This window comes from Cheilinus undulatus, linkage group 2, assembly GCF_018320785.1.
Source record: "Cheilinus undulatus linkage group 2, ASM1832078v1, whole genome shotgun sequence".
Classification (NCBI taxonomy): domain Eukaryota; kingdom Metazoa; phylum Chordata; class Actinopteri; order Labriformes; family Labridae; genus Cheilinus; species Cheilinus undulatus.
Window position 1 is genome coordinate 25,452,363 of NC_054866.1, and position 15,750 is coordinate 25,468,112.

A 15,750-nucleotide genomic window follows, 5' to 3' on the forward strand; every position below is an offset into this window, starting at 1 on the left:
ACTTGTCATCTTATTACTTAGGAATGATATATTTAACTTAATCTTGTCAAGTCAAACACAATTTTTCATCAGTTGCACCAGTCACAATTCCAATTCTGATAACCTGTTAATTCAATTTCCATTAAACAGTACATTTTTTGCTTTTTCTTCATTGCAAATCCTCTTAACCTCAGTCTGGTTTGATGGGTACCATCAGTGGACATCCAATTATGTCTCTCTCACGAGATGATAGATAGGGTTCAAATCAGGGCTCTAGCTGGGCCACTCTAGGACATTCACAGATGTCCCTCCTGTGTTGTCTTGGCTGTCTGCTTAGTGTTATTATCATGTTCATAGGTGAACCTTTGGCCCAGTCTGAGGTCCTGAGCACTGTGGAACAAGTTTTCATTGAGGATGTCTCTGTACTTTGCCCCATTTTGCTTTCACGCAACCCTGACCAGTCTTTTAGTCCTTGCTGCTGAAAAACACCCCCACAGCATGATGCTGCCGGCACCATGCTTCACTGTTGGTACAATATTGGAAAGGTGATGAGCAGTGCCTAGTTTCCTCCAGATGTAAAGTTTAGAATTGAGGCAGTTCAATCTTGGTTTCATCAGACCATAGAATCTTGTTTCTCCGAGTCTGAGAGTCCTCCTGGTGCTTTTTGCAAACTCAAAGCAGACTTTCATGTTTTTCACTGAGGAGAGTTGTCCATCTAGCCACTTTGACATAAGCCCCAGATCAGTTGAAGGCTGCAGTGATGGTTGTCCTTCTGGAAATTTGTTCCATCTTCACACATGATCTATCGGGCTCAGTCAGAATGACCATCTGGTTCTTGTTCACCTCTCTTACTACAGCCCTTCTCCCCCGATTGCTCAGTTTGGTAGGGCTACCAGCTCTTGGAAGAGTCCTGTTTGAGCTAAACTTATTCCATTTGAGGATTATGGAGGCCACTGTGTTCTTGGAAACCTTCAGTGCAGCAGGACTTTTTCGTAGCCTCCCTCAGATCTGTGCCTTATCCTGTCTCTTAGCTCTACAGGCAGTTCCTTTGACTTTATGGCTTGGTTTTTGCTCTGATATGTACTGTCAGCTGTGAGGCCTTCTATAGAGAGGTGTGTGCCTTTCTAAATCACATCCAATCAGTTTAATTTACCACAGGTGGACTACAATCAAGGTGTAGCAGCATCACAGCAAAACAGATGGAACAATGACCTTCTTTTACTGTCTAACTCAAGCACTGCTCAGCTTATAACAATTCTGTTTAAAATATATAGGCACTTTCCTTTCCAACAAACAATAGAAAATGATTGATGTGGAACTGATAAGGACTCAAATCATTAAGGAGTATTGATAAGGGTATCATTATCTAAAAAAATGAATGGTCTCCCTCCCTAATTATATGTTAGCATCTAGCTAGCAAACTAACATTCCAGTCATCTGTTAAATTTCAGCCCCCAGGAGAATAATGCATTAGCCACTGAAGAATATATCCATTATTCAAAGTTATCAGTGGCCATTTTTCCTATATTTCATATATAGAGACATTTTTTCAGCCTTTGTTGATGTAGTTGGCAAGTTTATACAGCCGACATTTTAATTCCTAAAACCTTATCTTCCTCAGGCAAAAAGTAAATGTTATCATTGCAGGAAATGTGTCGCTTTTGCTGCTCAACCTGTCATTTTTAGATATAGACACCTCCTTAATGTTATTAGTAGAGCATCCTTCTTACATGATGCAGGGTTCTTATTAGTTAAGTATGACCAGACAGGTCAACAGCACGCCTCAGCCCAACAGCACAAACTCTGAATGTGTCTGCAGAGTCTGAGCCAGCATGAAATGAGGACAAGTAAAGTTCTCACAGGCTCATTACTTACTTAACATTTAATCAGCATAAAACTAAAACTAGAGCCTGCCTTTCTCTCCTACACCATATAACCCTGTTTTTTCCTCTGTGTTTTTTTTCTCTCCAGGCTGTCAGTGTTGGGAAACATGTGAAAGGTTACCATTACATCATCGCAAATCTGGTGAGATTTCCTAATAGCAATGACTTTGGCAGTTATTTTGAGGTTTTAAGCAGAAATTAAGTGTGATGTTTGAATGCCTTGGGGATTATTCATTTTTAGTATGCCAGAGAGAATATACTGAATGTTATAAGGGCAAACAGACAGAAAAGACATTTAGGGCTAATCAATGTCCACATCTTTAAGGCCGACATAATGAGACATGTTTTACTCAACATTACTTTGGCGTTCAGCTTGTCCCAGTGTTGTTCCTTTTTTGGACTTATAACCAGAAAAAACAGCCATGCTTGCCAGTTTTACATTGATTTTCTTACTCTTTCCAAGGTGCCATTTTCTGTTTCTTAAGAATTACAGTATTAACATTGATGTCTTCTCGACAATGCAAGAGCACCAGGAAGCTGCTCAAACTCATATCTGTAAATTTCACATTGTTTTAACCTTAATCCCTAAATCTGTTCCAATGCATTTCTCTCTGGGATGGTGATAAAGGGGCTTGTGAGCTTGGGTCAAGTTAGATAGGCTTTCAGTGCTTTCAGCAATTAGCATCCATCAACCTAGGATAACCCTCACAAGTCTGCACGCTCTGTCTCTGTCTCTGGCCCGTTCCCAAATGGATCCCTCTCCACCAACACTTCACTACAAAGTGACACTCTGCATGAAGTCACACTCTCAGCTGTGGAAGCCACTCCATATTGAGTATGGTTATAAATAATCAGGTAAACTGTTAGAGAATGAGGAGAGTGATTCATCAGTGCAAATTCTGTGCAAGGGTTTTGTAGTCTGCTTCCTGTAACGACTTTGGGAACTTTCTTTAATGCCTCATAGCCTTCTTTGACCTTTTCTTTCCATCTGTGTCATATGTCTGTCTTTGTCAGGGTTTTAAGGACATATCTCTAGAGAGGTTCATGCATGGAGGGGCAAATGTGACTGGTTTCCAGTTGGTGGACTTCAGCAGAGCTATCGTTATCAAACTGATGCAGCGCTGGAACAAACTGGATCAGAGAGAGTACCCCGGATCTGAAAGCCCACCTAAGGTGAGAACAATGTTCTGTCCCGTACCATATTATGCAGAGGGGAAACTCTGATACAAAATCCTCCTTTCGATCCAAACCCTACAACCACAAGTACTGGAAAATAAAGCCAATGCAGAAGTTGCAGTTTTATAAGCATCAACAGGAGGCTGACTAAAAAAGTCCCATTAACATTACTGTTTTGACAGCTATAATCAACGCTTTGCAGCCTGGCTACCTTAGAGTGATTCATAGTTTGGGACTTAGCTGATGTGACTCAGTGCGTCTTAAGGTCTGCCTCAGCTCCAACTCATTGCCTGCTACCACCGATGGGCAAGTAACTGATAATTAGTATCTTGTTAGAGTTACTAGTTACTATCTAATTTACCGAGATAGTGCATGATTCAAGTTACAATTTACTTGGAACTTTAACTTTCAAACCACTTTGTTTCTTGCTTCAATACTCATTTTATCTATTAACTATCACTGAAACTGTTTCCATGTTTTAAACCAGTGATACTTAACGCGTGGTTCTTGAGCCACATGTAGCTCTTTTATGATGATTTGTGGCTCTTTTATGTCTTGATTTGAAATATTATTCCCCCAGAAAACCTTAAAACAGAGAAACTTTGACCTCAGAAATTACTCATTGCCATCACATTGACCAGTTTCTTTCCCACACTTATACAGAAGGCTCTAACTCTCAAACTTGATTATCAACTTTCTTTTATGTCTGTATATTCCATTGCCATTATTTGCAGTTTTTTTTTTGCCCATTTTTCCCTCTGTTGCCATTTTTCATCAATTTTTGCCACTTTTATCCAGTTTTTGCCTCTTTTATTCTGCTCGTTGCTATTTGCAATTTTTCCCCTTTAACCATGTTTGCCCATTTAAGCTGCCTTTTGCCATTAAATGCTACTTTTGTCCCCCATGATTGCCCATTTTTGCCATTCTTTGTGGCTTTTCGCCTGTTTTCCCAGCTTTTTGCCCATTTTAGTCACTTTTCATTCATTTTTTGCGACATTTTTGCCACCTATAAGTCAGTTTTTTGTCACGTCTCATCCATTTCTGACACTTATTTTCCCCATTTTTGTCACTTTTTCCCTAGTTTTGGCCAATTTATGCTAATTTTCTCCCTAATCATCAATTTTAGTCACTTTTTTGCCACTTTTCGACTTTTTTTTGCCAGTTTTAACTTATTTCAATTGCCACTTTTACCCATTTTTTCCACCACTTTTTCACCACTTATTGTGGCTCTTACAATGGTATTTTTAAACAATTAGGCTCTTTGATTGAGCAGGGTTGAGTAACACTGTTTTAAACAGTCTGTCATTAAGTCCACTAAGGAGGTTATGTGATCGGGTGGGTTTGTTCGTTTGTTAGTTTGTTAGCAACATAACTCAAAAAGTCATGGATGGATTTTCATGAAATTTTCAAATGTCACACATGGCATAAAGAAGAACTGATTAGATTTAGGGAGTTATCCATATCCCCATCTGGATTCAGGAATTTTTTAAAGGATTCTTTACTATTGGGAAATAGGGCTAATGGCGGAGGTCTGCGCTGTAACCACTTTACACCAGGAGATGGCGGACATGAGTAACATCAATCCCAGCAGCATTTCTTGGTGTGTTTCTATTCAAAGTTTTGGAGTTAATAGAGTTTGAAAGACGCACGCCTGGTCGAGGAGACAAGTTGGAGCGTAACAGAGAGAAAGACAGGGAATTGTGGTGAGAATACTCACAATGCTGGGAGGAATAGAGGAATATTTCCCCTCTGCCATGACTTTCAGTCGTCTGGTGAGACCATGGGTGCTTCTGCCATGACAGTCCACACGTAGTGAAGCCAATGCTTTGCCTTACCATGTCTCCACCCCACCAGGGAGGGAGTAATCGGTGAATTAGATTCTGGGAGTGATCCGGATCACCGTCTGGATCCAGGAATGTTTTTAAAGGATTCTTTACTACTGGGAGATAGGGCCAGTGGTGGAGTTCTGCACTCTCTGAGTGCTTTTCTAGTTTATACATGAACTCTAGATAATTTCCAGACAGTTTCCAGACAATCATATATATAATACTGATATAGTCCTATATTTTACTTTGAAACATGACCATCTAAGTGGGGGATTGTTCATGTAGACACATTCTCATTACTGGCAGCAGTACTTGGCTGTTGGTTGGAAAAATTCCACCTGAAATCTCATTAGTTGATTCTGAGATTTGTTTTCTCATCATACCTGGATCATGCCTAGATTTTTTAAGCAGAGTGCTTGTGTAAGAGGGCCTAGAGATAAAATTACAATGTCTTTTCTACTGCTGCTACCTACTTCAGGAAATCAAAAGCAAAATCTTCCCATACTATATATTGAACACTTGTATACAAATTGTTCTTTGTACCTGAGGATCACCACAGAAGCAGAAAAAAATTGTCCATCCATGCAGGTTACCAGTGTCAGGATGATATGCTGCATTTGACTCATTTAAAGGGCAACATGGTGCATCTGGTGCAGGAGCATATCTGATTAGTGTGTGGTATCAGAATGTCTGAGAGGAGAATCAACTACAATCTGATGCATAAGGCCTTTGTTGACTCTGTTTCATAGTGTTTAAGATTGTATAACGAAGGCAGTTTTTCAGTGTAATTCTCCTCTTTTGTCCACTCACCATCATAACAATGTTTTTCCACCTCTGCCTCTTTCTGTCACTTTGTCTCCATTTAGTCTCTACCCTCTTTTCCTCTTTGTCTATATCAGCGTCCTTCTCTCCTCCCTCCTCCTCACACCTCTATTGACTAGAAGCTGACCTGTAGCCAGATTTGTTTGATTTGTGCATACATTAGCAAGAAATATGTCCACCTACCTATTAAATATACATCATACTGTAGCTGTCTTCCCCCTTTCTCTTAGGCTCATTATCACATGCGTGGTGTGGTGCTGTATCTGGAAAAAAAAGGTGATGCTGTGTCTGACTTTACCAAGGCTGCAAACAGATATTGATGGTGATTTTCCTTCACTATCAGAATGTCATTTGTCACCCAAGGACTAAATTAATTGGCTAATCATCATCTTCAGATTGACCTGATGAAATCTCATTAGTGGATGTCGGCTGCATCAATTGACCCTCATCTTTCACACAGATGCTGGTGTGTTAATGGAGGCAAACTTATTATGCATCTGGATGGCAGATAGACACAGTAGATTAAAAAAATGAAGCTTCTGACATGTCCAAAACTTTTTAACATGTTTTTTGACAGCTAAATGATCTGTTTTTTGCTAACAAGGATATCATTTTATTGATTTTATCGCAAAAACAGAAAACCACAAATCTCCAAATTGCTCCGGGCTAATTGGTGCTGTGTGAAAAACTGAGCTCGCTTAGCCTTGGGCCAGCTCGTAGCCTGAGGCCAAATAGAACCCCAGTCTAATCATGTGTGGGAGGAAAGCACCACTGGGGTTTGTCCCTTCTGCACTGGAGACTGGATTTTTCGTTTTGCTGGTTAGCCATCAATCAAAATCTCTTAAACCAATGATTCTCAGCTGCTTTGCCTCCAGAGTTCATTGAAATGTAATGGAAATGATCACTGACCTGGCAAAGTAATATATTAACTTCATCCAAATTCTGCCAGAATACTTTTGATCAAACATATGTTCTCAGGGAAACAACCTCTTTGGGGATTTATGCACTTACTTTTTCTCACAGTTACCAAACTGCTAAATGAAATAAGTTTGAAATAAGTGTGTAAGCACATTTCTAAGATAGCTGGGCTGCCATTTCAGTATTTCTTCAATTTGTTAATGTTGGCGAGACACTGACGTGGATCTCATTTTTAAGTTAAAAGTGGATCCAAATTGGTTTTAGGCAAAGTGACAACGTGACAGAGTCTTTTGTCATTTAACAAGAATAATGACAGCAAAATCTATCTGATTCCAGTAAGTTATAAACCCTATCTCACACATACACTATTATGTCTCTCCTTATTTAATAAAATGATTACAAAGAAGATTATAGTATTAGCAGTCTTGGCACTGGGATTTGAATTAGCTGCAAATAGTTTTCATATAAGATAAAAGGCAACAACTTTAAATGCACTGCAGTAATCAACAAACCTTCAATTCAGACAAATTGGTTTTGTTCCAGTAAATATGCTTAAAAAACTTAAAAACTACAACAGTAGAGAAAGATGGAAAACCACTATTTTTTACCCAGTGGGAGGCCATTATATTGATGTTATTTCTATGTGTATTACTAGACAACACTGTGATCCTTGATCAAGTCTGACTAAAATACTGTACATAATAATGGACACAGTCTGATTGGCATCAGTTATTTGGCAACCGTAGAGGGCTTATGAAGACGAGCATTGAAGTTGCTGTCTCAGACTAACTTTAGAACAAAACAGACAAAGAGATGGAGTTGAGATGGGTCTAAAGCCTTTTGACAAACATCTACAATCTACCGGCCTGCAGTCATATCAGCCGTTAATAACTTAAAATCAAAACTGACAACTCATTAAAAAAAATGTCATCCACTGTATAGTGTGCACCCATAACGACATCAACTATTTGTCCAAAATCCTGTTATGAACAAGGCTGTAAACATGTTCATTTCAGCTGTAAAACAGCAGGATTTTATCATGACAGCGCATGACTTCCAGCTTCAAGTGGACACTTGAGGAATTACAGTTTTTTGCACTTCCATACTGGTTTCAAAGTGTAGTGTGCAAGATTTAGCCTAGTAGCATTTAGCAGCACAAACTTGGTTAAATGAAACAATATTTATATGTAAGCCTATCCAAATTTGTGCTGAGTCACATGAATATATAGCATTGTTTTATTATTAACTTAGAATAGGCCTTTTATTTATACACAGGGAGAGCCCGCCATCTTGGATTTTTGCATTTTGCAAGTTGTTTCAGTACCACAGACGGGACTAAATTACGGATAAATATTTATTGAATACCAGCAGCTGCCACGCTTACTACCAGAGTATGAGTATCATGTGATGGCTACTTATCTTACAATCACAGCCCCACTTGCATGGATCAGATAAAAGCTTATCTACAGCAACTAAAGGCCAAAATATTAATGAAATAAGTTTCCTCATTGTGTTGTTTGGTTCTCGTGGCCTAGAAGTGTGGGTAAAACTACAATTGACTGGCTAAAAGAAATTACTTTCCAGTTACAAAAAGCATTTTGACTCAACAAAAGCATTCTGTGCATCATATATTGATAATGGAAGTAGATGAAAGGTTAAGTGTTCAGATACTTCTCACCAAACACAACCCAATTAAACAAAAAAGCTAAATAAATGCAGAATGCATTGATCTGTCAATCTAATAAACCCATATTTTATCCACTATAGAACACAAACACATTAGATGTTGAAACTGAGACATTTTAAAATTTCATTAAAAATATTAGTTCTTTTCTAATTTGTTGGCAGCAACACATCTCAAAAAAGTATGGACAGGGCCATGTTTAATATTGTGTTGGATCCCCTCTTCTTTAAAACAGTTGATAAATGTTTGGAAAGTGAGGAGACCAGTCGTTGGGTTTTGGGAGAAGAATGTTATCCCCTTGTCTGATGTAGGATTCTAGCTGCTGTATTAGTGAAAGTTCTGGACTGCAGGCAGGCCAGTTCAGCACCTGGACTCTTCTAGTGCAAAGCCATGCTGTTGTGATGGATGTGGTATGTGGCTTTATGTTGTCTTGCTGAAATATACAAGGCCTTTCCTGAAATAGATGTCACAATGGTAGCATATGCTGCTCTAAAACCTGTACATACTTTTCAGCATTAATAGTGCCTATCCAGATGTGTAAACTGCCCACACCATAAGCACTAATGCAACCCCGTATCACCAGAGATGCAGGATTTTGAACTGTGCACTGATAACAAGCTGGATGCTCCCTCTCTTCCTTAGCACACAGGACATGATGGAAGTGGTTTTCACAGAGAATTTCAAATTTTGATTTATCTGACCACAGAACAGTTTTCTATTTTGCCTCATTTTGCCTTTCTGGATTGTGTTCCCATATGGCTTATTCTTTGCATGATACAGCTTTAACCTAAATTTGTGGATTCTCTGAATCTCTTCATGATATTACGTGCTGTAGATGGTAGCGAGCATTACATTAGAGAATTTTTCTGAAATTGTTCCACAATCTTAGACCCAGTTTTGTGCAGATATTTGGACCTCTGCCCACCTTTACTTCTGAAAGACTTTTCCTCTCTAATATACTCCTTTTATACCCAGTCATGTTACTGACCTGTTGCAAATTAATGAAATTAGCTGCAAAATGCTCCTCCAGCAAAATGCTCCAATTATTTTTCCAGCCTCTTGTTAGCCCATCCCTACTTATTTGAGATGTGTTGCTGCCCTCAAATTGAAAATGAGCTAATATTTTTCATGAAATGGAACAATGCCTTAGTTTCTCAAGTCCTATTGTGCATAAAGTATTTGAAAATACTTTTTGGAATGGGATTGTGTCTTGAATGGGGTAAATGTACTTGTAAAGACTTTTATAAACATTAATTTATGTATTAACCATAGCCCATCCACTTACATTTATTTCCATCATTTATAAATCTGTTCTTTGACTGTATAACGGAGCAGTCAAAGGAAATCAGGATATGAGGGATGAGGGATCCTGCAGCACCATTTAAAAGGGGAGTCTCTGTAGCTTTGTGGATTTAGCCAAACTTAGAGGGATGAACTGATTCTTGAAAAATGTTCCACAGTTTGAAGTTCATAAAAGCCAATACAGCTTTCTTTATGTCCTCAAGGTTTTTATGTCCTGCCTCTGACAGAGACAGAAGACTGTACGCTAGTTGGCTCACTTTTGTTGATATTTTCTCCTTGATTTGAATTCAATAGTCATCATCTGCCAGTTGCATGCCTAAAGGCTTCTTTAGTTTCAAAGAGGAAAGATGAAAGGAGGATGACATGGTTGTGCAGCCTTCCCAAACGCGCCTTTTGGGATCCAAATCAAGGGGTGTCGGTGAGAGAGAAAACTACCTGCAGAGGCGTGGAGAATACGGCAGACTGTCTGCTGACTCCCCTCTTTCCTCCCATTTTCATCTCTCCGTTTGTCTCCGCAGTGATGTGAAAGCAGTCTGCTGTGTGTTTGACTGCCTCAGTGTGCATGGCGCTGTGTGTGTCCGTGTGTGAGCTGGGTGGGTTTGTTGCAGCAGAGTGTGTGGTGCTGTTTCCCGCTGTGCTGAGTCTTACCTATAATTAATTTGTCAAACAAGCCGTCAAGATTGTCAGAACTTTTAGTAGCTAGACAGATAATCTCTTGCTCTTTTTTTCTTACTTGCTAATAATTTTTTTTTCTTTAAATTTTCTCTATTTCCTCACTAAAGTGTGCTGCCTATTTTATAAATTAACGAATGAAAACACTCCAAGAAGTCCTTTAAAACTTCAGTCGGTCCATAACTATGTAGATGGCTTTACAGAATGATTTACAGAGTTTAAATGTCATTGTAAGGGCCTCATGACTGTATTTAAAGACTCTAAGGTTGTTTTAACCATGGTGAAAGTGGCACTTTTACAGAGGTTCTACATTTACAGTGCTGTTGATTGATGCTCACTGGTGGTAATGGTGGAAGTCAAATAAAAGTCAGGGTGGTGAGATATACTGAGGCACAGGTCAGCATGTTTACATACTGCTGAAGTTGGTTTATATGAGGTTGAGATGGGTTGTTACAGTAATACAGATGTTTTTGGGACTAAACTGGTTCCCATTTAAGTAGAAGTCATACTGGGTTTCTGATATAGCTCTGTCACTTTTGCATATTTGCTCTTACTTGTCCTTGACTTTGGTTCACCCTGTGGTCAAAGCAGTACCTTTACCTCTCTAGTCTTGTTCTACATGCACATGCAAAAGTACTGACTTCTGCAGAAAAATGTGCCCCTGTTTTCTTTGAATATGGCAATTTGCTCTGTTAATGTGAAGCTTTGCAATATTACTTCATGTTAAACTTACTAGGCAATGTTTGGGCATTAAAAGATGCACACAGATGTAGGACAGCTTGTTTTTGTTTGCTTTTGTGGGTGATAGAGGCCTAAAACATATTAGTAGGTATTGTAGCCAGCAAAAACTCCTCACCAAAGCTTTAAAGAAACATTTCAGAAGAATTCAGTAAAGTTTTTGCTTTTTACTATAGCTTAACTGCCCAAGCTGACATAGCTATGGAGACATTTTACAGTAAAAGATTTTATTAGCCACACCTCTCAGTCTACCAGTGTGTTTATTCAAAGGCTTCAAGGCTCTGGTACCAATCTTCTTGAGAGGGGTTGGACTCTTTTCCACTGTGAAGTTGCCCTTGGTGAGAGGCACCGAGCAGGTGTGGGCATACTGATTGACCCCCGACTCACAGCCTGTACATTGGGGTTTACCCCTGTGGACGAGAGGGTAGCCTCCCTCTGCCTTCCAGTGGGGAGACGGGTCCTGACTGTTGTTTGTGCTTACGCACCAAACAGCAGCACAGAGTACCCACCCTTTTTGGAGTCGCTGGAGGGGGGTGCTGGAGAGCACTCCTTATGGGGACTCACAAACTGCTGGGAGACTTGAATGCTCACATGGGCAATGACAGTGAGACGTGGAAGGGGGTGATTGGGATGCATGCCCCCCCCAATCTGAACCCGAGTGGTGTTTTGTTATTGGACTTCTGTGCTCATCATGGATTGTCCAAAATGAACACCATGTTCAGGCATAAGGGTGTCCACATGTGCACTTGGCACCAGGACACCCTAGGTTACAGCTTGATGATCGACTTTGTAGTCGTATCATCGGACTTGTGGCCACATGTTCTGGACACTCCGGTGAAGAGAGGGGCAGAGCTGTCAACTGCTCACCACCTGGTGGTGAGTTGGCTCCACTGGTGGGGGAGGATGCCAATCAGACCTGGCAGGCCCAAACGTATTGTGAGGGTCTGCATGGAACATCTGGCAGAGTCCCCTCTCACCTCACAGAGCTTCAACCACGTTCCAGGGGAGGCAGGGGACATTGAGTCCGAGTGGGCCATGTTCCATGCATTTATTGTCAAGGCGGCTGATAGGAGCTGTGGCCGTAAGGTGGTCGGTGTCTGTTGTGGCGGTAACCCTCGAACCCGCTGGTGGACACTGGCGTGAGAGATGCCGTCAAGCTGAAGAAGGAGTCCTGTCGGGCCTTTTTGGCCAGTGGGACTCCAGAGGCAGGATGTTGTGATATATATATATATATATATATATATATATATATAATTTTAGTTAATTTATGACTGAGCAAAAGGGGGGGAAATTACTCATTCACGTACGGCCAGGAGGGTTTGGATTGCTTTTTTCCCTTAATAAATGGAATCTTCATTTGAAAATTGTATGTTGTTTTTAGTCAGGTTATCTTTGTCTAATATTAAAATTTGTTTGATGATCTAAATCTTTTAAGTGTGGCAGAAAAGAAAAAGACAGAAGAAAGAGGGCAAAACTTATTTCTCACAGCACTGTATTTTCCTGTCAATCACAGTTCAAAAATAAGTCAAATGACATATTTCAATTCCTCTTTCTCTCTTTTCTTTAGTATACCTCATCTCTAACATATGATGGCGTCCTTGTGATGGCCGAGGCCTTTCGCACCCTTCGCCGTCAGAAAATTGACATCAGTCGTCGTGGGAACGCTGGTGACTGCCTGGCCAATCCAGCTGCTCCCTGGAACCAAGGGATAGATATGGAGCGTGCTCTCAAACAGGTTGGCACAAGTTCGGTGTCGTAATGTTTAGAGCAGACAGATTGTCAAATTCCTGGAAAGATATTCACAAATACTTGTACATGCAGACACATAAACACAAGAAAATATGCAGCCAATATTTTCAAATAGCTGGCATGAAAAGAGTGAGAATGTTCCAGAAATATCCATGCCTACGTGTAAGTACTTTAAAGTTCTATCTAAGCCCCCCTTACTGTTAAACACAACGTTGTTTCTATACTTAAGGTGGTGCTGTTATGATTTACCTTAACTTATTTTCAGGTACCCGGGTTACCATATGCCGTGGACACTAACCTATTAACACTATCTATCCTACTCTTAAGGATTTTCAGATTCAGTCAGACTCACTAAATCAGCCTATCAGATTCACACAAATAAAAGCTTGGCCTAATACAAGTTTGGGGATTAAGAATCAATGCATGTGGATGAAACATATCATATTCTTTGCTTTCATTTTAATACACTGGGCAATTTATTAACCCTTTTACCCTAAACCCCAGATTTTATATTGTTCCTGTTTTTAAGATTTAGTCTGTATTTTGGGGGGTCTCTCGTAGAAAAACAAATTAAATTGTCTTCCTGCATCAGGAATGCCATTATATTCAGCAAAGTCCTCAATATGCAGTTTCTGGAAAGTTTTTTTTGTTTGTTTTTTTTTTTTTTTTTTTTTTGGTTCTTTTTTTGTACCGTCTATATTTTTTGTGGAGTTTTCAGTCCTGCTCACATACTTGTATTTTATGGAGCTAAACTCTCAGCCTACACTGATATAATATATCACATATTATGCGATGTACCAACCCTCAAACTGCAATGCTCACTTGCAATGCACTTGTTCTCTTTAATGGAGGAGTCTTTTCAATCAGACCAGGACTCCACTAGATTTATCAACTGAACAGAGTATATCCTTCACTTAAAATTCAGGTTCATAAATAAATAAGGAAGAAAAGCTGTTAAAAAGTGGTGCTGACAGCCAGGTCCAAGTTACGCTGTATCCCTGCAAGTTGTGAGCAGGGAAGTGGCTGCTTGTGGTACACAACAAACTGGGGCAAATTTCAAATTGCATCAAATCACATGCAATGCATGATGCCGGTTGCTGCGCTCTGGCTAATAACAGAATTTTATACTGATATATAGGTTGCACTGGTATATACAGGGCAAATTGACAACAACAAATTTATTAGACCACCACCCAAAGTAAGGTTTATGCCACAGCTGTCCTAAATTAACAGCATTGGTGATTACCAAAATCACTTCTTATGTTTCTGCAGTGGTTAATACCCCAATATGTAGAAGCTCTTTAACCGATAATGATATTTTTAATGCTGAAATATGATTATTACTGTTATCCATGAATTTTCAAATTTACTGATTTACAAAAAAACTGAAAAAACAGTGAAGCACATTAATATTTCTTGATTAATATGTCAGATTATAGTTATTTATATTACTGAAAAGAAAAATGAGTTTTAGTGGTTGAATGTTATGCCTGATTTATTTCTGACTTCTCAGAGAAGCCCAGTGAGCCAGCTTAAATTTGGGTATAAAAAGGTGAATTCAGTTTGAAATTCCTCATTCCTGTTCAAAATGTTAAAACGTTAAGAGCTGACTGAAAATGAAAGAGCTAATGACGACAGCCATATGTGAAGAACTAGCAATAACAACCATGACTGACAGAAAAAAGTGCAATGCAATATTAGCATTAGCAGCAAGGATGATAATGAAAGAGAGGCAACTATTATTTATAATTAGCAGCTAAAGAATGGCTCTTTGATCCAAATAAGATGTTCTAGTGATGATAATCTTATTGATTAAAAACATGGACTGTACTTACATACCACTTGTGTTTTGGGACTTAAAGTATTTTTTACACTTCATGACACATTGAAACATTCAGACCACATTCGTACACTGTTAGCAGATAATGGTACATAAACAGTGCAATTCATACACATTTACACACCATTCTTTATGCCACTCAGGAGCAGCTCGGGGTCAAATGTTTTGCCTAAGAACACGTTTACATGTGTAGCACAGGAGCTGTGATCAACCTGTCAGCAATCCGAGGAAGATTACTGACTTTTGCAATGTCACAATCACAACCTCTATCGACTGCGAAAGAGTTTTTTTTTTTCAAGTTCAACTCAGCTGTTTCTACTATTAAACACACGCCTTCTTTAAATAAAAGCCAAGTATCTTCTTCAGCAGAAGTTACTATATTTGACTTAATTAATTGAAATATGGTTAACAGAAATCCTAAAGCATTCTAACATTGATTAGTCTTTTGCTTTGCTTTTTTCAAGTCCTGATTGTCTTCATTGTAATAAATCCAGGTGCGCATTCAGGGCCTTACTGGGAACATTCAGTTTGATCACTATGGTCGGAGGGTCAACTACACCATGGACGTGTTTGAACTGAAGAGCAACGGACCACGCAAGGTATGTTAAAGTTTTGCCAAGTATTGGTGATAGACTATATGGACAAACGTGTTTGGGCACATCTGTTGATTATGGAATTCAGGTGTTTCAAGCAGACCTGTTGCCACAGGTGTATACAGTCAAGCACCTAGTCATGCAGTCTCCAATTGCAAACATTTGTCATACATAATGGGTTGTTTTGAAAAGCTAAATGACTTCAGGCATGGTACTATGATGGACACTACCTTTGCAATAAGATGGTCATGTCATTTTATCCCTGATTGATATTCTGCAGTCAACTGTAAGTGATATTGTTAGAAAGAGGAAGTGTTTAGGAACAACATTAACTCAGCAACTCAGCAGAAGATTGAGAAATCACAGAGTGGGGTAAAGCATCTATCTATCTATCTATCTATCTATCTATCTATCTGTCTGTCTGTCTGTCTGTCTGTCTGTCTGTCTGTCTGTCTGTCTGTCCAAATCGTGTGAACTAATGCTCTGCTGATTCAATGGCTGGGGAGTTCTGAGCTTCCAATGGCATTAATGTGGGCACAAAAACTGTGTTGGGAGCTTCATAGATTGT

General features: G+C 39.4%; 1 protein-coding gene across 3 annotated transcripts in view; it reads left to right on the top strand.

The window, feature by feature from the left end:
• gria4a (glutamate receptor, ionotropic, AMPA 4a) overlaps positions 1-15,750 on the top strand; it is a 208,795-nt gene that overhangs the window by 106,217 nt on the left and 86,828 nt on the right. For all 3 annotated transcript variants that reach the window (XR_005993051.1, XM_041808361.1, XM_041808368.1), the window contains exons 6-9: positions 1,951-2,004; positions 2,877-3,035; positions 12,568-12,735; positions 15,084-15,188. Coding sequence is in view for 2 of the 3 variants with exons in the window: in XM_041808361.1 (XP_041664295.1) it covers positions 1,951-2,004; positions 2,877-3,035; positions 12,568-12,735; positions 15,084-15,188 (486 nt within the window). In the remaining variant the exon portion in view is untranslated. The remainder of the gene's footprint in view (positions 1-1,950; positions 2,005-2,876; positions 3,036-12,567; positions 12,736-15,083; positions 15,189-15,750) is intronic.